Source organism: Simochromis diagramma, unplaced genomic scaffold, assembly GCF_900408965.1.
Source record: "Simochromis diagramma unplaced genomic scaffold, fSimDia1.1 OVJJ01000079.1, whole genome shotgun sequence".
NCBI classification, from domain to species: domain Eukaryota; kingdom Metazoa; phylum Chordata; class Actinopteri; order Cichliformes; family Cichlidae; genus Simochromis; species Simochromis diagramma.
The window spans coordinates 1,520,521-1,543,190 of NW_024387075.1; the positions used below are offsets into that span (position 1 = coordinate 1,520,521).

General features: G+C 39.6%; 1 protein-coding gene across 4 annotated transcripts in view; it reads right to left on the reverse strand.

The window, feature by feature from the left end:
• Positions 1-7,176: 7,176 nt before the first annotated feature.
• Positions 7,177-22,670, reverse strand: part of mapk8ip1b (mitogen-activated protein kinase 8 interacting protein 1b) — a 53,287-nt gene continuing 37,793 nt past the window's right edge. For 3 of the 4 annotated variants that reach the window (XM_040045504.1, XM_040045502.1, XM_040045501.1), the window contains 8 exons: positions 19,249-20,361; positions 17,287-17,362; positions 14,876-15,048; positions 14,255-14,358; positions 13,277-13,393; positions 12,323-12,393; positions 12,028-12,126; positions 7,177-11,156 (listed from right to left, as the gene is read on the reverse strand). In XM_040045504.1, the coding sequence (XP_039901438.1) occupies positions 11,084-11,156; positions 12,028-12,126; positions 12,323-12,393; positions 13,277-13,393; positions 14,255-14,358; positions 14,876-15,048; positions 17,287-17,362; positions 19,249-20,361 (1,826 nt within the window). In that variant the 3' untranslated portion in view covers positions 7,177-11,083. The remainder of the gene's footprint in view (positions 11,157-12,027; positions 12,127-12,322; positions 12,394-13,276; positions 13,394-14,254; positions 14,359-14,875; positions 15,049-17,286; positions 17,363-19,248; positions 20,362-22,670) is intronic. The other variant, XR_005697831.1, reaches the window with a different exon arrangement.

Below are 22,670 nucleotides of genomic sequence, written 5' to 3' on the forward strand. Positions count from 1 at the left end.
CAACGAATTCAATTCATGGAAAAAATCTTGCTTTAAAAGATAAAATACAGTGGACACCAGAAGCAGAAGGAGCATTTACTAAACTAAAACTCATGCTCCAAACTAACGTTATGCTTGCATTGCCAGATTATGACAAACCATTCTACTTAAATGTAGACTGAACACAGGGACACATGAAAGCAGTATTGACACAATCATTTGGAGAAAAACAAAGGCCACTAGCTTTCTATTCAAGCAAACTCGTTTCAGTGGCCTCAGGAATGCCCACCTGTGTACAAGCATGTGCAGCAGCTGCAGAGGCAGTGCAAAAAATCTGCTGACATAGTTTTTGGACACACTCTGACTGTTAGAGTACCTCAAGCAGTAACTTTTATACTGCTACAAGCACATTTGCCTTTGTTAACACATGCTAGACAACTCTCCTATGCTGGCACACTGCTTTCGCAATCCCACATCAACATAGTGAGATGTGGACCTTTAAATCCTAGCACATTGTTGCCAACGCCCACAGAGCGAAAAGCACATTGCTGCGTGGAAAAATTAGAAAAGGGAAACTAAGCCACGTGCTGACATTTACAGTACACCACAAGGTTTCACTGACATCTTTGTTGACGGTTCAGCATCAAAAAATGCACTGGGGCGTAACTGTGTAGGATATGCAGTAACCACAACAGACACTATAGTGGAAGCAAGAGCCTTGCCACACACACATTCAGCTCAGCATGCAGAACTGACTGCAGTAATCAGAGCATGAAATACATGAAGGACAGGACATTAACATCCACACAGACAGTCAGTATGTGTTTGCAGCAGTTCACCACTTTGCAAAAATATGGGATAACAGAGGCATGGTGACCTCCTCTGGAAACCCAGTTCAGCATGCAGATCTACTGAAGCAACTGTTGAAAACAGTACAACTGCCACGACATTTAGCAATTTGCAAACGTGCAGCACATCAGAAGGATGACAGCAGCCATAGCAACCACAGTCTTATTAACAACTCATGAAAATCACACCATTCCACTGTCTGTACTGCAGGACAAACAAAAGGCAGCACCACCAAAAGAACAGAAGCAATGGCTGAAACACAGAGCAGTACTAGACACTGATGACATAATGAAAATAGCAGGAAAACCCATTCTTCCCAAATCATTGCACAAAACAGCCGCTCTAGTGAGCCATGGTTTAAGCCATGTCTTATTAGGAGGGATGATCTTTATAACAAGCCAACAATTCTACACTATAAATTTTGAAACTTCAGCAAAAGAATATGTGAAAACATGTATGACCTGCCAAAAACACAATACCCAAGGCAACTTAAGACCAAAAAGAGGACATTTTCCTACACCACCTCACCCATTTCATACAATTCACATGGACTTCATTGAATTGAATGAGTGTCAGGGCTCAAAATACGCTCTAGTATATATAGATGTTCTCTTAAAATGGCCAGAAATCTACCCAGCGAAAGAAGCAGACGCAATCTCAGTTGCAAAGTGTCTATGCAACCATTTCATTCCAACATATGGAATTCCTACTCTGATAAGATCAGATAATGGAACCCATTTTGTAAATGACGTGATCAGCAAAGTATCTGAAGCACTAGGTTTCAGTTTGAAACACCATTGTGCCTACCATCTACAGAGTGCAGGATTAGAGGAGAGAACAAATGGCACTATAAAGAAAAGGCTCAGGAAAACGATGGAAGAAACTGGCAGACCATGGCCAGAATGTGTAGGCCTAGTCAAAATGTGGATGAGAAAAACACAAGGAAGTAACAAACTGTCCCCATTTGAAATTATACATGGGCGACCTTTTCCACTACCAGTTACTAGCGAGCCACTAGATAAATCAATCTGTGAAACCACTCTGGCGGATGGATGACTTGATTGTTGATAAACAGAGAAGTTGTTCTGAACAATAAACTGCCGCAAGACTCTTTTTCACCTATTTCTTGCAGGTTGAAGCCAGGTGATTGGATCCTTGTCAGAGTACTCCAAAGGAAAACTCTCATCTAAGAGACATGACACAAGACCACATCCACCCGTGGATGAACAATGCCTGGTACCGTTATATCCACGACAGGACAAAGGCAGAATCTGCAAATACAGACTGTTATGTCTCTTCTCATATGCCCAGCACGTCGACACACCCCACACTATATGGTGAATATATGAACAACACTCAAGCAAAGTGTGCAGCTAGCTTTGCTGGCATTGGATTCCAACACAGCCAAATCACCACCAACAATACAATCTCACATGCTGTTGGACTTAGTAATGGACAGTGTTGGGTAAGTTACTTTAAAATAGTAACTTAGTTACATTACTAGTTACTTCTCTCAAAAGTAACTCAGTTACTTCAAGTTACTCGTTACTTTCAAAGTAACTAGTTACTAGGGAAAGTAACTTTGGTTTTACTCAGAATTCTCTTGTTAATGTGTTGCTTCCATAACTTTGCCAGTCTTCTAGCTTGCTTACTTGCCACAAGTGCACTGTGCCACCTACCAATAGAAAGGAAAAGATAATGTGCATATTTCCACGAGAGAAATCCCACGCCTGGACCGTCGTTGACTACTGCCATGATTCTAGCCTACGTAACAGCGTCATGTGCGCCTTTTACATCCAACACAAAAACTGCAGTCGTGGTGCTTTCGATTGTACTCAGAACTCGGAAATTCTGCCTTCCAAATAGGAAGATGTAGGTAACACCAGACTGCAGATGAGCTGCATACAGGGCTGGACTGGGACAAATAAATCGTCCCGGGCATTTTGACTAGAGACCGGCCCACCATTATAGGAAAAATCATAAAGCCTTTGAATGAAAATAAACACTGTTGTGACAGTGATGTACACTGTTTTGATGGTATATATGCATCAATCTATCAATCGTTTGTTGTAAGATTCAGATAATTATTTTTTAAAAGCTAGACATTTTAAATGAGAATAAGAAAGAAAAGTATTTCTTTGTGCCCCCCTTTCCCTTTTAATGCCCTACATGCCCCCCTGGCAACACTTTGCTAGATCCGCACCTGCACAGTTACCAGCTGTCAGCTACCTAAAAAAGGATCCTGGGGTTATTTGTCTCTCAGAAACAGTTCATAACTTCCCTTCAACTCATTCATGTCACCTAAAAGGTAAACCTGTTTCTCCATCACAGCTCTGATGATTCAGTAAGGACATCTCCTGGTTTCATCTTCATGTTTCCCTCTCACCAGATAACCAAACCGACATCATGACCAGCAGCTTTACAGCTGTGGCTCCAGCAAACACCAGCTGATACTAGAAATTAATATTAAATAAATTCTAACAACAGCTGATCAAGCTTAAACGTGCTGCTGTTGTTTAGCGCGACATCCGCTGGTTTCCTCTTTCGGCGCAAAGTGAGCGATAAACAAACAAGAGAGCCGATCAGCTGATCACTGATCAGTTTTCATGATTGAAGTAGAAACGGGAGAGGGAGGGGGGAGAGGATGAGAGAAGAAGAGGCAGCTGTGCAGCGTAAACACAGAATAACTCCAGCTTTGTGCCTTTTTCATTGTAGCTGAATTACAGGACAAACTGTTCCTTTTCACCTCAATAACAAACGCGTAATATTTTCTCTGAATACCAGACGGGACGGTTGGCAACTCTAATAACTTATGAACAAAATAATGTTCAACATCATTAACTTCATAGCACCCACCCAGCTGTATAGAAACTCCGTCATGCTAGCTAGCACGCAGTACGGAATAAGTCAGAATAACGAAAATAAACTCCACCTAAACTTGGTTTATATCTGACCCAGAGAGACTGCAGGTCATAACTTCTTACCTGAAGTTCAGTTCACACTTGGACCGGCGGCCGCCTCGGGTCTCTTTTCCTTCTGCGTCCCTTTTCCTTCATCCACCTGCTGGCCTCCACCACTTGCTAATGTTACTGAATCTGTGGAAGCTCCGCGATAGCCACCACACGAAGTAACGAGTAACGACCCTATCTAAATCCCAGTAACGACTAACGCGTTCCTGATTTTGGCATAATAACTAGTTACCGTGCTCGTTACCACAATAATAACGTAGTTACTGTAACGCGTTACTTAATAACGCGTTAGTCCCAACACTGGTAATGGAACATGTGATCAACTCTTCTGGATCGATTTCAATGTGACAAACACATTATACATCCATCCACTTCCCAGTGTTCCTGGACCAACTCCCAGTGAAGAACCACTCGATGTGTTATCAACAAGAGAAAAGTAACAGACCCCTTGGAAACACCACAAACTGTGTCCAAACTGCAGGCCACGGAGAGGGCGCCCCTGTGAATATGAGTGGACCTTCTAATGGCACGTACTGGGTGCAAGGAATGGCCTGGCTATGTGGACAACGGGCATATTTCATACTGCCCCCAGGCTGGACAGGAACATGTGCTCCTATATTCCTGTCAGACCACACTTTCAGGATGACCGCAGTAAACACCACTTCTACAGCACGCCGGAAAAGAAGATCAACGGTACAGAAGCCTGCAGACCAGGACCACCCAACATAGGAACAGTTTCTTTCCCCTCGTCATCTCCCTTCTTAACAGTTGACCTGTCACACTGCTCCCACTGCCAGACTGCAACTGCACCTTATGTACATTCTGTAGTATTCATTCCACCTCATTTCATTTTTGTATTTTATGTATATAAGTTTAGATTAGTTATTTATAGTTGGTTTACACAGCTTTGTGTATGTATGTGTAATGTGTGTATATAGACACGTGTGTGTGTGTGTGTGTGTGTGTGTGTGTGTGTGTGTGTGTGTGTGTGATTTACATTGCTGTGCTTGAGAGCCACCATCTACCGGAACCAAATTCCCTGTATGTGTCTGCACATATACTTGGCCAATAAACACGATTCTGATTCTGACAAGACTTTGTGTGCATTCCAGAGTGCTCTGGCATTCACACCCACATCCTGGGAGCATGGGAGAGGTCGTACCTTCTCTTTGTTTTATGGTAGGATAAATGTAACTATGTCAGTTTTAGTCTAAGTGCCTTTTGTTTAGATGAACTGCTGGACTTCCAGACCAGCAGGTTTAGGGAAGTCTTTATGGGGTCACACTCTGACCCCACACACACACACACACACACACGCGTATAAACATTCTTATATAGTTCTATATTTTGTATTTTGTTGTACAGTTATTTTATTTTCAACTTTAATTTATATTTTTATCTTATTCTTTCTCAGTTAAATTTACCCTTCATTCTAATTTGTGTTGTACAGTTATTTCCTTTTTAACCTTAATTTATATTTTATTCCTTCCTAGTAAAATTTACCCTTTTTAATTTTTCATATTTATTTCCCTTTTTAATTTTTCATATTTATTTCCTATCTTATTCATAGCCTTTTCCTTTTTTGTTTTCTTTAGGTCACGAGCAGTTGTCCAAGCATTTCACTGCATATCGTACTGTGTATGACTGTGTACGTGACAAATAAAATTTGAATTTGAATTTGAATTTAAACATCCACATTCCAATGTAAGGAACAAACGCACCTACTGATGTATAAATAAAGACCAGGGCAGTGGCAGAGCGCGAGTCCCTGAGCTCTCACTCCCGTGCGGGCGCTCTGTGGCTTCCCTTGCTGCAAGTAAAAACTGTGTGTTTCTCCTCTCTCATTCTCAGCTGAAGAAGTGTCTTAGAATACATCTCTTGACACTCAGAAACGCACTTCGACTTTCATTACGAATGACCCCGACGATGGCCTCCTCTCGCTGCCTTTTATTGAAAACGTTCACACAATAAACAATAGTTTACATGCACCTCCCCTCGTAGCCCCCCTTGGTTACAAAGACAAGGCACTGTATGTATGTATGTATGTGTGTGTGTGTGTGTGTGTGTGTGTGTGTGTGTGTGTGTGTAGGTAAGGATGTGTGTGTTATGTGAGAATGTATGTGTGTTCTCCTGCTGACCAAAAGGGTCATAAAAGCAGGAAGCAACATCCTAGGTCATAAAGAGGGTAGTCTCCCCCACACCCAATTTATGGTTCACCCTAGATAACACAGTGAAGCCACAAAAAGGGCAGGAAGCCTACCAAACATCAAACTAACAGTCACAAGGATGTGCTTGTGATAAACACTACAGCCCCCACCCAGAACCTCAAGAATCTGGGGAGGGGGACAAAAGAATTCCTTTCATCACAGAGTTAAAACAATGTAGAGATGGTAAGCATAAAAATGACAACATTTAATAATTCACTCTAACACTTATAGGTCCAGAAGTTGGGTTAGTTTGACCAAAAATTGGTTCAAAAGTTGTGACTCAGGAGTTGGGTTGGCGATGTGCTGGGTTCTTTAATTAACTCCCAGGCTTGAATAATTTTGTCTGTTTATAGGTTGGGTGACTTTGATCAAATATTGGGTCAAAATTTTACCCAATTGTTTGGATTGAAGACAAACCTCAGAGAGAGCCAAATCATTCCTTACAAACCACCATTTTCAACTAGACTGTGACCTGATCAGATATCACTGGACTTCTCCTCTACTGTGAAGTAAAACATGGTAAGTACTAAATGCTAAAGTACAGCAACTGCAAATTTCATTGCAATAATTCAAAATTTCACTCAGTAGTTTGTATGGCCCCTACATTCTTGTATGCATGCCTGACTACGTTGGGGCATGCTCCTACTCAGATGACAGATGGTGTCATGGGGCCTCTACTCCCAGTGAGGCCAGGGCATCACTGAGCACAAAGTTGTATCCAAGTTTCAACCTGTGCTGTGCAGGCATCACTGGTATGTAGGTGCATAGCAGTACATTACAGTAGGCCTACTGTTAATTTATACATAAATACCCATTAAGATGTAATAAAAAAGCTGTATAAAAGCACAAATTCTCTTGCAAGTTTCATTAACCTTTCTTATCTACATAACTTTCTTTTATGTAGAGATGCAGCACTATCACTGGAGTTTGAATCAGGCAGCAGGAGCATGGCAGCAATATATGTTTGTATAACTGATCCCAGCACATTAATGACAGCACACCATGAGATCTGCAGTAAAACTTTTAAATCCAGAATAATTCACAGCTGAAAGAGAAAAGTCCAAAATAAAGAGAAATTTCACAAACTACATGTTGAATCAATACAATGTCATATTTATAATTACAGAAATTAAATTCTTTATTTATACACCCATGTCTGTACACTCTTTGTATAGCCCCTGCTGCAGTCCACGTTCTCCTGTCAGTCTGATCGGCTCTTAAGAGGGGAATTCATAGAAAAGTGAGTGTTGATCTCTCCTGATACAAACACAATGGCTTTCAACAACAGCAGACAACTTGTTTTCTTCAAAATGATTTTTTTTTCTGTTTTTGACAATGAAAAACTGACAACTGGTGAGACAACTGCTGAATAGAACATTTTCAATATCCTTCATTAGTGAATCTTGCTTTTACATTTATTTAATTGTCTGATAAATATTGACCACATAAAATATTTAGTTACAAACCGGTGTTAGTGACAACTGATGTAGAAAGAATACTTTGTTTTTAACTGCAAAACAACTGTGCTGTACGTGTGCTGATAAATAAAAAAAATCTCATTATCACAAAAAATGGTGTAACTTAATGTTCATTTCAATAATTCAGATTACCATGAACAATCTGGGTTACTAAAATGTCTATAAAGCTCTGCAACAAGCACTTCCTCCGAATAATTGGTGTAACAGCTCAAAAATCATTATTGCTTATTAACCATTATGGCACATTTTACAACATCAAGTCTCAGTAATTATCCACTGTATGCGTTTTCACTGGTTTCACATGTTCACAAACAGGACATTAATAGACTTCCATAACACTTGGGTCAAGTTTTTGTTTCTTTTCATTGTGACTAAGTTCTCAATCAAGCCCAACTTGTGAAATCTCAGGCATGAGCTAATTAAACACAGCTCCTTCTCTAATAATAAAATTCATAATTTCCCAAGTATTATGTACACTCCTGGGGATATCAGAGAAATAATGAGAAGGTGTATTTGAAATCTTTTGGGTAAAATATTCACTCTGTATGATCTGAAAGGAATTTTGAAACAGAAACTACAAACACTGTTGCTGTGACCAGTGAGCTGAGTGTCACAAAATTGTTAACTTACAGTTCAATCCATGTTTCTACAATCATCTATGGCAATGAGCAGAAAGAAGATGATCGCTGATATGGGTGTTAGCAGTGTGTTTACACTAAAGGCCATCCTGGCTCTGGAGTTAGGAGCCCAGTTATTTGTCTCACACCTCAATCTTCACCGGGACAGTGGCGCAAAGGATAGAGCTGCAACTTTGCACTGAAAGGAGCTGTTTTGAGTTTGCTGTTTGAGGATGGCCTGCAGAAATGAAGGTTTGAAGAAAGTGTAACCCTAGAGGAGCTGGAGGAGCTTCTCTACTGGTCTCTCTGATGGCAACAAATGGTAGAACGAGGATGAATAGAGGAAAAACTGACTACTACCAGCACATGTACAGCAAATAATGTGTAGTGCAGTGGAATGAAGAGCAAATCACAGCAAAACAACTCAATTTGCATTCATCACCTTAAAGTCAACACACACTCAATGGAAAACCCTTAAAAGATTTTAATAATGTTAACTCAAAAAAGTAACAATGATCTCATGAAAAAGAGGCACTACTAGTGAAGATCTGAAGACACCAGTTTTGTTTTTGCTCCCTCGTTAGCACCTGTACCTACTGCACCAAGCATCATTTTCTTGTCTCTACAAGTCTGAGAATGTGTCATATTCTAGTTGCAGAAAAATGTCGTATGAAGGAGTAAACAGCCGAACTCAGATGGGGTTTTTTCTCTGTTAAACATCTTTATCACTAATTTCACACCTAATTAGAGCACACAGTAAAGAAGCATTGCATGTCTGACATTAGACAAGGAATTACTAAGGCTTTACTGAACATATGGACAGAGCTGTGCACGATAGCACCAATAGATGTTTGCTTAAAGTACACACTTGTGTACCTCTAAACATTCTCTGCATGGACAATGCTCAGTACATTTAAGGAGTTCTTTATTCTGCCTTTGTCACAAAGAACTATTCAATGTAGCATCAACACTTTGCTGTTTTTCAACTATGAAAAAAAGTACAAAAGGGGCTGGGGCCATTAGTAAAAAAATACAACTAGCACATCATCTAGAAGAAAAACCCAAGTGTCAGTATGGATGATAATTTAAGCAGACTGGCAATATTAAATTAAAAAAATCAAGCAGCAGCAGTTATACAAATACACCTCTGTAGTTTTCCAGCAGTAGTTAGTGAGAGAGACAAATTGTCTCTTTTCACTTCATTTCTCAACAGAACTTCAGCAAAAAGCTGAGACCTGTAATGCTTTCTCCCCTAGAGATGACATTTGTCAATGTCCCCTGTAAACTTAACGATGGTTTTTGACACCTAAGTCTCTTTCTCTCTCTCTCTCTCTCTCTCTCTCTCTCTCTCTCTCGCTCATATATATATATATGAGCGAGAGAGAGAGAGAGGTTATTTCTCATTAACTTCTAATGCCACCTCAGCCATTTTGTTCTATAGGTTAAGGCCTGAAAAATAACAGAAACCATTCAGTCATGAAAAGAACTTCAATGTTTACTCCAAAGTAACATTTCAAAGGGTAAAGTGTTAATCATTTGATGTGTTCATAGTCTTATACATGTGTTGTAAAGTTAAAACTACAAAGGCTCGTGAAAAAGCTGACCAACATTTGGAAAGCCCAATTGCACACTACCACTAGCACAAAAGACTTGAACCAGCACCTGGCTCACCTTGGTGGAAAGGGGGAATATGAGATTTTAGTATTTAACTTGTTTTAAAAGGAGCACCTCCCCAGCTCAAAACACTTTGGTTACATTACATGTTTGTACCATCATTTTAGGCTTTAACCTAAAACTCCAGTGCATTTGGTCACACTAGCCTCCATCAGGAAGTGAAATCATCAATCCATGGTTTGTCCATCAATCTTTTGTTTTGGTAGTTTTCCACCAGGAGCAAACTTACACAAGTGGCGAGAGTGAAAAATTCCACCAGTAAAACTCCACCAGTGTGAATCTCCAAATACTGAGCCGCACAGATGCAAGAGAAAAGTAGTTTAAAGTCTACTTTAATTGAGCATTAGCATGTAAAGTATATAAATCAATCTGCAAAGTTTACCTTCTGCCTGTCTGACTGAAAAGTGAGAAGCTGAAACCATCTTTTAATTTTATTCAACTAAAACTATTTGAAATTAACTTTAGATACTCAGCTGTTCCTTTACTAGTTAGCTCCAACTGCTTAATGGAAAAGCAAACCTATTCTACTCTTGTGTATTCACACTGTGCTTACTGTACCTTGAATATGCAGTACAGATCTGTGTCTGGGTTTAACAAAAAGCAGTAAAAATGTGGCAAGAACCCCCAAAATGCAGAGCACATCACTGCATCTGATTTTTATTGAGATTTCTCTCTCTTTGTTTTTTTTTTTTTAATAAATGTGGATACGCCTTCATATTAGGTGTGATAAAAGGATAAAATTAACTGTTCCTACATGGGTTTTATTTAGTTTAGTACTCCTTTTTCATTGTGAGGTTGTTATGTCTTTAGTAAATAAACACCTCTCTCGGGCTCACACCCTGGTTACAGTATTTCAAGACAAAATGAACCAACATCACTTGCTTGTTCACTTCCAAGTCATAGATTCTGCTTTTTCTTTCTTTTTTCCAGCGTACAAAGTGGTCCAGACTGTCTCCTGGGCTTTCAGCTTTGCCCCTGCTGACATGATGCTACAGGCTAACAAGCATTGCAGAAACTGATGAGTTAAAATATTTGTGCTTTCCATCTTTGCCTCATCACTGATGCCATTTTGCATATTTTCATTTGCCAGGAAATCCCTCCTTTGGCTCATTTTCATCTCTGGTTGCTGCACAAGGTTTTCACCACAGGTCTGAAACTTGGGCCTTCTATACCTGTTCGTTTGTCAGATGTGTTAATGTTTAATTTTTCTCTTTTTTTGTTTTTGTTTTACCAATTAATGTATATCTGTCCTTCATGCAACATTATGTTATGATACAGCGTACTTTACAGGGTTGTGGTTAAAGGCAAGGCTATTCCAGGTAGATGTCCTCTGTAGGGCATGAGAACTCCACAAACTCTTTATAGTACAGCTGGAAGGCTTTCCTGAAAAGAAAAACACATCACGTCATCGTGGCAGTAATTTCTTGAACGTCACATAAACTTAATCACAACATAAACATTTCTAAACGAGAGCCAACAGGTGCAGAACATTACAAAGTGCCAGACATGCCTGAGAAAAGCCTTATTAAGGTTTTGTTTTTGTCATGATCCTGGGTCTTTTGACCCAGCGTTTTGTGTTTGCTATTATTGTGATTTTGGTGCTGTTCTTCCTCAGTTTAGTGTTTATTCTTTTCTGCCCGTGTATTCGTTTGTATCTACATTGGCTAAATAAACTCACTTGCACCAGAGCTGCCACATCTTGCGTCCTAAATAATTCACACACGGCTTGCCCCGGCAACCTGTGACAGTTTTCTATTTTTTATTCCTTTGAATGAGCTCAATTAAGTTTAAATTGATTTCTGCAGTGTATTTATTTGGTTCCATTTTGTTTTAGTGATTGTTTAAGATCACTTTCAGAATAACAGAAGATTTACTGAGAATTGCTGAGAAGAGAAAAACTGGCTGATCCTGTCAGGTCAAATTTCTTAAAAGGTAAAATGTTTCTAGTAAATACTGCACCCGTATTGTGAGACTGATGGGGGTTACTTTGACTTGCCTGTTTTCTTAACCTGCAGTACAGTGCACTTTCGTGGACACACTAAGGATCTGAAGGGCCTAGTATGAATCAAGATTAATGGGTTAGTGTACCTGGCTTAAACACCATAGTAACTTATACAAGTATTATTTACAGCAAGTTTCAGTGCTGTAAAGATTCTCTGCTGGCGGGATGTATTTATATATGCAACTTGTTAAACCGTATCTCACTAAAACCCCCGACTGATGCCCAAAGGAAACCTAAAAAAACACAACTCACCCTACTGACTCTGCAAGAGGTTTGGTAGAATTTTCAGACACAAATACGTGGCAGGCAAATCTCTGGTCTGCTGGGTGCTTCGTAATGAAACCAAAATACCTGCAGAGAAGTTTTAAAAAAGACATTCAGTATATTACTTTGACACCTAATAATGATGAACTCCTGCTTTGTTTTATCAGTGAGCAGGAAGAGGTCCAATATTCTTGAATATTTATCTAATAGTGAGACCTTGTGGCAATTTTAGTCTCGACAGAGAGAGCAGCATAACTGCTTAATACCTTCAGTTTTTACTTACTTGCTGTTTTTTGGGTGATAGCCACAAAAGGAGACGTTCTTTAACTGGAAGAAGTGACTGCACTCGTTACTCTGTCAACAGAGGATGCATAAACGTCTAAGATTAACACCAAGAAGCAAACATTTCAAACCCTGTTTCATATATTTTACTTTTATTGATTTCATTTTTCTTTTTTTTTTTGCTTACTGATAAAATAATTAAAGCTTTTAATTTAGACTAGTTGGCGACTGCAATATTAAAATATATCGAGATCGATAGTGCATCACATATTATCTGAACATCAGATCTTGATAAAAGTAAAACATTAATTTCTCAATTGTTTAAACAGATGAACTTTAAATTGATAATGATCCCATATACATACATAGAATTCCCACAGAATTCTTAGTTTCTTTTCGCTGAAGTAATTACTGTGGCCAGACACTAACACGTTTGTCTGCAGTATCAGTCGGCAGCCACATGGTGGCGATGTGTCTCATGTGTTCCTTCAACACTGTGCTGATAGATTATAGCTTCTCACTCTCTTTCTCTGCCTTACTCTTCAAATATACACTCGCCAACCTCTTTATTAGGTAAACCTGTTCAACTACAAAATAATGCAAAAATCTAAATGGCAAATCGCAGGGTAGTAACCCAATGCATTTTGATGTAGACATGGTTTAGACAACATGCTGAGGTAAAACTGAGCATCCCAGTTATTTCTGCCACACAGGCTGGTTTGAGTACTTCTAACAACTAAGAGCCTTTTCTTCTTCAGAAACAAAATATTTTAATTTGAAAGAAAATCTTTATGAGTTAAAAACACATGAACCAAACCATGCATCACTGAAAAAGTGAGATCCTTAACCTTTTCACCTTTCCAAAAGATTGCTGATGAGCTTTTATTTGATTAGTCTGTGAAGTTGCATGTAATTATTTCACAGTAGACATAAACAGGATCAGTAAATGTCTTACTCTGTCACAAGCATAGTAATCCTCTTGAACTGAAAGCTTGATGCCCTTCACACTGATCTCCAGGATGCATGAGGAAGGTGGGTTATACTTGACTGTCATCCTTCGGTTAGTAGCAATCTGTAAGACATGTGTTAGATGGTTTTTGAAAATGTTACTAGAATAAAGTTCTTCAAAAGTTTCCTTTACCTGTGAATATGCAAACAAACAAATTGCAAACCTCTGCCAAGGCAGCTCTAGCTCTGGGCAGTATTTACTTTTAAGGAGATAATATTGTATTTTGTATGTATTAACTTTGTTTTCTTTTTTAAAAAACACTTTAAGAAGTTTAAAGTGCAATAAAAAAATTCAATTTGGGGTTAACTTGAAAGTAAAATATAGGCAGTGAGGTCAACTGAAACAAAAGGCACTAGAATTTAAAACAAAAGTAAAAGACATTTTTCAAAGGTTTGACCTTATTTGACCTTAAAAAAAAGAGGTCAGAGTAACGTTATGCAAAACTTATGATCCCTATATATCATTCCCTATATGCGTATATGTCGTCAATAAGTAAGAGACATAGTCTTCTATTTAACTTAAAGGAGAGGTCAGAGGTCAAATGTGACAAGATAAAAACAACTCCAAGAATAATAGTTACTAAGTTATAAAGGCTTTAATGGATTGTTAACATCACAACAACTTTTTGAGCTATCAAAGCAAAACAACACAAAGACACACAAATGCAACTTAAACCCCTATGGTGTTGAGTTTAGTTCTTTTATGCCTCTGAGTTTATTTGTATCTCTCATCTCCTGTTTTCTTGTCTCTGTCTCATCCCTGTGTCTCCTATGACAGAGACATGTTCTCTGTGTATGTCTCCCAGTCATGTCTGTATTTGGTCTCTGTCCTTCTCTCTCTTTCCCTTTCGTGTCTCTTGCTCCTCTTTCCCCCTACATGTCTCGTCTCCTATAACTTACACATGCGTGTAAAACATGAGCTTACCTTCTGCATAGCTGCACACAAAACATCGTTTCCTTTGTGATAGGGCACTTGAACTGACCCCAGAAACTTTAGGCGGTATCTGTCAATCCATTCATTGCTCTTTACTGCACAGAGAAAAGCAGAAAAAAACAACAATGACAATAAACACAAGAAGCAAGATGTGTAAAATGTAATACTACATACAGCACTATATTCCAGCTACAATTCAGTCACTAGCTCCTTTAAGGGAACAGAATACATTTTTGAGCTGTCGATCAGTACCACTGACTAATAATCTGTTATAGCATTGCACTTCACATCATTTCATACTTTATCCCCTGTTGCTTGCTGCATACACCTCCTTGGGATTTCAAAAGTAGAGTAAAACACTCCCTGGAGTGCACATTAACCCCACATATCAGAGCACACTCCATGCAAGAACCCTGATAGGCTTCCCATCCACAAACACAACTATGCCAGAGGTACTGAATCTAGAAAATCTGATCACTGATGACATTTCTGATGTTCATGGCATGTAAACAGCCCCCTTTTTTTTTTTTTTTTTTTAAGCCTAAAGCAGCCATCTCTCCCTTTACTAACATATTCGTGGCCCACTCCTACAAATCCCAGCACTATTGGTACCTTTGTAGTTCTCCGTGTCCTTGGTCACCTCTACAGCGTAGTAGGCCGGGAAGACCCCACGAGCACCAGTTCGCATATTGTAGCCCTCATACCAGTAATCCTCTGCCTGGACCTCCACCAACAGCGGGTCATCCACCTCTAGCTCCAACTCATCTTCGTGCCGAGGGACAAACCTGTCGAGAAAGATGTGAGATTTTTATGTGCTAACTGCTCCACAAAGTAGCTCTGAATTTAAAATGAAATTTAAGGTTTAAAAGTCAAACACGGGTTTCCTACGCCTGCTTGTCGTTACAAGGAAATTTTTAAACAGTGTAAAGAAAAAAATTAAATCAGTGACTTAAATGCAACTTATGTGTGTTAGCTGGTCAGGTGTGTTGCTACACAATATTACACACAACCCAGGGTAAAAATGAACTACAATCAGTTCCTTGCTTACAGCTATATATTAGTAACACTGTATTTTTCCATTTGATGTACAGTGTGAGGACACTTTAAAGAAGGCCTGTCAAACTCATTTTACACTGTGGGTCACATGCAGGTCATTTTGATGTTAAGTGGGACAGATCTAAAAACTCCCCTTTCTAAAGACATTTAACCACAAATTTAATCTCCAATACAGTAATATCAGAAAAATGGAAAAAAAAAGGAATTTTTGTCATTTTCATGTTTTACATGTTACTTGTTTATTTTGATGTAGTATGAATGGCTATGGGGGAGGTCTGTATTACTATGGAAAGCTGTAAAACCTATGCAAATACAGTTACAAATCCAAAATTTACGCCCTCCTTACCCTTTTTCTAAAGCCATCCATTGGGTTGGACTGAAGTCCTTTCTGGGCTGAATCTGGCCCCTGGGCCTTATGCTTGACATACCTTATTTCCGTCACTAAATTTATTTGTATATTTTTTCTTTGCCATCCATAACTCAACATCTTGAGCTATATGTCCAACATTTTGAGTTAATAAGCTAAAATATCAAGAAAATAACTCAAAATTTTAAGGTAGCTCAGTCAATCAGGAAGCTCTGTGAAGGTACGTCATTTCCTTGTTACCTGTAAGCAAAAGGTGGAAGGCATTAGCTACCAAAGCTGAAGCTGTAGGTCATGATTGAGTCAACTGCTGAGTTCTTTCAGCATGGTTTCAGAAATGATGAAATCTCTGTGTTATTAGCTAAAAGGCATGGTGTTATTATCAGCACGCAGCAGTTTGTACATGTTTACACTGGTAGCTCATGGATACTGTCACTACCCAATGTTGAGTGTGCCTGTGTCACTGCCATCTGTTTTCAGGTAACAAAGAAATGTCAACTTATTAACTAAAAATTTGGAGAAAAGAACTCAAAATTTCAAGTTATGGATGGCATTTTTTTTTTCAGTGGTGAAAACTTCCATATGACAGAAAAAAAAACCCAGAAAGCAACTGGTGCAGTTATAGGAAAGTCTCAGTTTTCTTTTCCCAGTTACAATTATGTCATTCTTGGATAATAAAAAAATAGGATCTCCCAGTTTCTTCCAGTTAAATTAATGCAAAACTGAGGTCATTTGAGGTCTTTGGCCTTCTACTTTTAACTGAGAGCTTGAAAGATGACCCGGGCTCTTTGATACTATTAAATTACAAGTTATATAATTCTAAACTAACCTAATCTTTGACACAAATTGGAAATCTACCAAACAAATAAATGCTGTAGTCAACAATCTGCAGACTAAAATCTTTTCTTAAAAGAACAGGGAGTACAGGGCGTTTTAAGAACCCTTTTTTAGTTTTATTGAAGCACTTTGGTTTTAAATGTGCTGTAAAATCGACTTATTTATTTTAACAAATAAGTAAGTAGGTCAGGATGGAAAAATTGCGTTGATGGTTTATCATTAAAACACTTAAAGAACACATCTTTAAGTTAAATGCCTGAAGATTGGCTCATTCTAAAAAAAAAAAATGCTGTTTGACTTATTTGAGTTATCTGAAAGCTGCTGGATGAATTACTCATTTCTACGAAAGATTCATTAGTGAAGATGAACACAAAGCATTTAATACTTCAGGTGATCATCTTTGCTTACACAATCTGGTCTGTTTGACCAAAGACATAAGAGGCTGGATAGGAAAAATAGAATCTCAAATGTTTATAACGGTAACTGACTGGGAGATGAATGCCACACTTTATTGATAATATAAGCATAGTGTGTCATTTGATATTACCGCAGTGTTATTTCATCAATCCACGCAAGTTTTAAACATAACTGTTATTACAATATCAAACCATAAGACTTATTTTTTCCCATTTCTTTACTATGGTTTTCACAATTCATTAACATCATAATCAACAGAAGTGACAGCACACACTACATACTGTCATTTTTCACGGTTTTACAATGTCTGTTGGGATTACAGCGAGGATGGTAGTGTAACTGTCATTACCTATAGACTGCTCGGTGGCTCTGATCCTTCTCCTCACCATTTATGATACAGGAATATAAACCAAAGGATTCTGCACCTTGAATACCAAAAAAAGGACAAAAAACAAGAGAGATTTATTTTAAAATATGAAGTAAACAGTATGCAATGTCAGCCTTTGTGTCAGGCTTGCAAAAAGATTAATGACACAGGCTTATAATTTGTAACACAAGTCCAAAAAAGACCACAGAGAACATAATTAGGAGATGCAGCATTTACATGTATGCATTCTCTGAGACATAAATCACACTTTAATTAGGCATGAAGCAAACGTGCATTGTGTATTTCTACCTACATTCCCCTGAGACCTTTGTGACTGCTGCCTGAACTGCTCAGAAAAACTGCTGCAGCATTTCTAATGAGACTAAAATACATGGATCCCTTCCAAGAGACCGGCCTGGACTATTAGAGCAAATACTGTAAACACACGTATCTCCTAATCTCTGTCTCCATAACATGAATTGCCTCTTGTGCCCATTAATGCTGGCTCTTTAACAGACACTATGATGAGTGTCAATATGTGGCTGGCAACAGCAATTGAATCAGTCCTGCAGTGGACAGAGGATTCTCATCTCCCTCTCAGTGCAGCGCTCTTTCTCATTGAGAGATCACAGATAGTCTGTTTAAGCAAACATCTATTAGACAGAGCCTGCAGCTTTAATAAGATATGACAAAGGGATCTTCAAGGTCCCCACAAGATTTCTAATTCTTTAGACCCCTTATCATCAAAATAGTCCAAATTTACTCTTAAATCTTACAACTTAGATAACTTTTAGTGAATTCCATTAAAACCTAAAAATCTTAACTGTGTTAAAACAAAACTTTACAGTCATTTTACAGATGTTGAGCATTTGCAAAGCACTGATTTATCTGACAAATCATATCATATCTCTGATAAAATAAACCTTGTTGACTAAATATGGTGACACAAGAAATCAATTTTGTCCCGGCTAAATACTCAACCACATAAGTGGCATAGGGTGCTGTTGGAATACTACTACAAAAGTAGTAGTTAATAGCTAATTAAACAGGTGAGACTTACAGTTCAATTAGACTTTCTAAGTCTCTTCTAGGCTATTCTACTCAGTAGAATATCTGAGTAGATATTTTCTGAATTTCACAATCAGTGCATTGTTGTTCTGCTTCCTACTGAAAATGAATGAATCTTCCAGTGGAAGTGACACAAAATTACATCAACCAATGCGCCTTTAGTCAGTTTGGGAAGTTTTACAGTTTTATGGAAGTTTTATGTCTAGAACTTCAAACGCCTCACTAACTTCTTTCTAGATGTGTGTTTTCTCACATCCCCTGGACAAGCTGGCTGAGCACCTTTTCACTAAACAGGTCAGTTAAATGTCCAGTCTACTGCTTTTATTCTCGAGACTTAAAAGCAGAAGTGACATAATTTTAAAATAAATAAAAAAAATACTACTACTTTGCAAATACAGTACATAGTAAATGTAATAGCCAATGGTTATACTGTGTATCAGTATGGCTTAGTATTGTATTACTCCACAGTTAGGATGACTGTGTTTAGTGTATGACAAAATTTTGATTCCTGAACATTCCTGTGGCTTTGCTTCATCAGCTGCGCTGCTTTAAGCCTTGAATAGCAATTGTTGCCAGTTTGGCTAGACACCACTGACAGTGTATATTTAAAGGGAATTAGGCAGCGCACCAGCCAGTAGTGCTGATAAACTTCCTGGCATTTACAAGCAAGTCTCAGAAATGTAGTTAATGGATTAAAGGGAAAAATGTAAAAAAAACAAAAACAAAACCCCAAACTGCCATCAGCACTGTCAGACGACCACATTTGCTAACCAAAGTGAGTTTCTTCAAGAAGTCTTTATACTAGTTACGCAACAAAAAAACAAACCAAAAGCTAAATGCTAGCCATGTTTGGAATTGAGTTTTTACCAGACTTACTGGAGGAGCGAGAGCGCCCATTCATGAAGACATTGAGGAACTTCTTGGAGAAGTGGAGGTCCGCCTCTGGAGTAGAATCCTCAGATAGGCACGCTGTGGCCTCTCGACGCACTCCTCCTATACGAGGGTCATGCTCCTCTTCCTCTTCCTCATACTCCTCTCCGATGGCTGACTCGTATGGAGACGAGACACAGTTGTCATAGACGGTGGCCGAGTCGCTGTCATCGCTGTAGCCTTGGTAACACTGCCGGAGACTGACTAACTCCAGCTGAGCATGTTCATCCACCACCAATGTATATTTAACTGAGTCATATGTCAGGCCGCTGGCCTCTGAGCTCATGGAAGTCCTCGGTGGGGCGGCTCCCTTTACCCCTCCCTTTCTCATCTTTGCGTCCATTATTAACCTGTCCACATCCTCGTCGTCCCCACAGTAGCTTTCATCTGTGGCATCAACGTACTCAACTGATGACCCAGCCCTGAGCATTGCCCCAGCTCCTGTACTTGTCCCCTTTAGGCTGAGGTCCAGTGCATGGGAGGAGTGAGCTGACACAGCCATGCTAGGTGGCGTGATGAGGGACTCTACACAGGAAGCGTATGACGGTGGGGGGACATAGATCTCGTCTTCCTCATAGATGGAGGGGTTGGTCCGGTCTGGGAGGGGCTGATAAGGAGGTGGTCCCTCTGTGTCAGAGCTAATGGACATGCGTCCCTGCTCAGTCTGCTGTGAGAGGAAAGGCCGGTCCTGGACGGTGGGGGGTTCCAGGGGATCTGCGGAACGTTGCACAGGAGTCAGATAGATCTCCTCTGTTGGCTCTATATGAACATCTGTGTGGTATCTAATCCTCTCCCTGTGGGACCCACTGCCATCCGCTTTCCCTGAAGGATATAGAGGAGCTGGTGTATAGTTCTGTGGTGGTGGTGGTGCCGGTGGCTTCTCCTGAATCTTGGACCGTGTCCCAGCCCCTGCAGATGAGCTGTGCGAGTGTCCCGAGGTGTGACTGTGTCTGCAGGGGGCGTCGGTGGAGGTCCCACGGTCTTTGGTCTGCGCTCCCCCACCGTGCACCTTGTCCTCGTCGCTTAGACAGCTGTGCTCACGTGGAGGGGTGAGGTCACCTAGAGGGAGTGCGGGCGTGAGCAGAAACATGCAGACACCCAAGCAAACACACATGCAGACGCAGATGCACAAGCAAAGCCCAGACGCGTACACGGAGCAAACATACGTGATGCAGAAACGCAAACATGATGGACAAACAAATGCGCACACATGCACGAAGACAGACATGGCAACGAATGCACAGGCAGATAAAATAAAGCACACACAGAAAGAGAGAAAAAGTAGAAATGGTTAGGTAACGGATGTCAGGATTACACAGCCAAATCCCCATTACTCATCAAATTCAGAGTGTAGCCAGGAGAAGGTGATTGACGTGTTATGTCATAATCCATTGGCAGGGGATTCAGACATCATTCCCGAGTATTTTAAATGGCATTTAAATAGCAGAGGGGCTAATTCAGGACAGGACTGATTTCAAATTAAATCTGTTTCATTTTCATTTAAATGTTAAAGGTGTGCACACAAGAAGCACTGCAAAATTGAAAGAATCTTTTCATTCAGTGGCGGTCCTAGCCTGTTTGGCGCCCTGGGCGAACACACCCTCTGGCCCCCCTGTCCCCCACCACACACACACACACACACACACACACACATACACACACACACACACATATGAAGAGAGAGAGAGATAGTATGCATAGTATGCAAACAGCTACCAAACAGCCATCATAATTCATCATACAATGAGAACAGGACAAATCAACAATTGACAATGACTAATTAATATTAAAACCTGTAACATAATGTATTGTTTGGAGTTTAGTCTGTTACTGTCACTATTTTTACCATTTCTTTTTGGAGCAACTGTAACCCACATAATTTCCTTAGGGATTAATAAAGTATTCTGACTCTGATTGTTTCAGGATGACCTGCCATTATCCAATGACACATCTGCTTACCTGTATCTTTTGCTCGTTTCTCCTCCTCTTCTTTTCTGTTTTTTCTAAACTGAGCACCTGATGGCTTTGAACTTTTCTTGTCCATCTTCCATTGGTTTTAATTTTGCACTCCAGTATGAACACAAATCCCCCAACCTGAGGATCACTACAATTAACCTAACACACCTACACCTTAGTTCACAGATTGACTTTGTCTAAGGTGTATTTCTGGGATTTCACACAACCCAGGATTCAAATCATGAATACATAATGGGCTTGGATTTACATCATTACGAATGAAATGTGCTCTACTTGGAAGCAGCAGGGCCCCTCCCCTTTCGACGGGTTGTGTGTGAGACTTTAAATCATCAAACTGTAAAATATAAATTTTAAATTGTTATTGATCCCTTTACCCTGAGTCCTAAAGTGTATATTTATTTTCTTACTCTTCTTATATATATTGTTTGTTTACTTGCACTGCTGTAACTGGAGCCTACTGTACTGTATGTAGCGGAGATGACAATAAAGTTTTACTTTGACTTCAGCAGCAAGCAGGCGCACTGAGGGCTCTTGCTCTCACTTTTCGCGTACAGAATTTCGAAAAAACATTGGTGCAAATTATAAGTCTGTATCATAATGTCTGGTGTTTTCGTGTTTGTTGGGTTGTTTTTATTTTGCGAGTTGGTTATTAGATGCTGCTCCAGCCAGCCAGAGAATCCCCCGCCGCCCCGCCCTCTCCTCCCTGTGCCGCAAGCACCAGGCGCACCTCGCAAACGGAGGGTGCCCTTACACCCAGCAAATGGGCGATAGAAAACCGATCGGTGCCTATGCCATTCCTAATATGCGCTGGCATGACGTCGGGGCAGCATGAATACGAGCAAAAAAAAAAAAAAATTACACATAACATATAATGTAATTGCAAGGAGGTATTTCTGTAGTCTATTGATACTAGATAGTTGGGAAGGGGTGGGATTAAATAAGCTTATGCTTCTTCCTGTTCCTTTTTGAACATGAAAGTTATTTGGAGTTGTGGTTGCTCGTTTTCCTTTTGTTTTGCTTTGTTCATTTGTCTCTTTTAATTCTATTTTGTTGTACTTTTTCAACATGTTCAAAATAAAGATTCAATCAATTTTTATTTTTTTATTTTTTTGCCGATGCCCATGATGCCGCCCCGGGCAACCGCCGGTGTCGCCCGCTACCTTTTTCATTATATTTAAAAAGTAAAATCTCTCCTTACTTCTACACAGAATCACTTTGATTTGCAATTCAGATTGAACAGAGTTGTCTCAGATGGCTAATAAAACCAATTTAAAATGGTGCTTGTAGGGCTTTGTGAAGACATAAGGTCTTATGTCGACTATAAAAATAAATGGCGGGAAGCGTGTACCAGAGGCACTCCTCTGGGCCTGTTTCTAAATAAGCGATCGCTG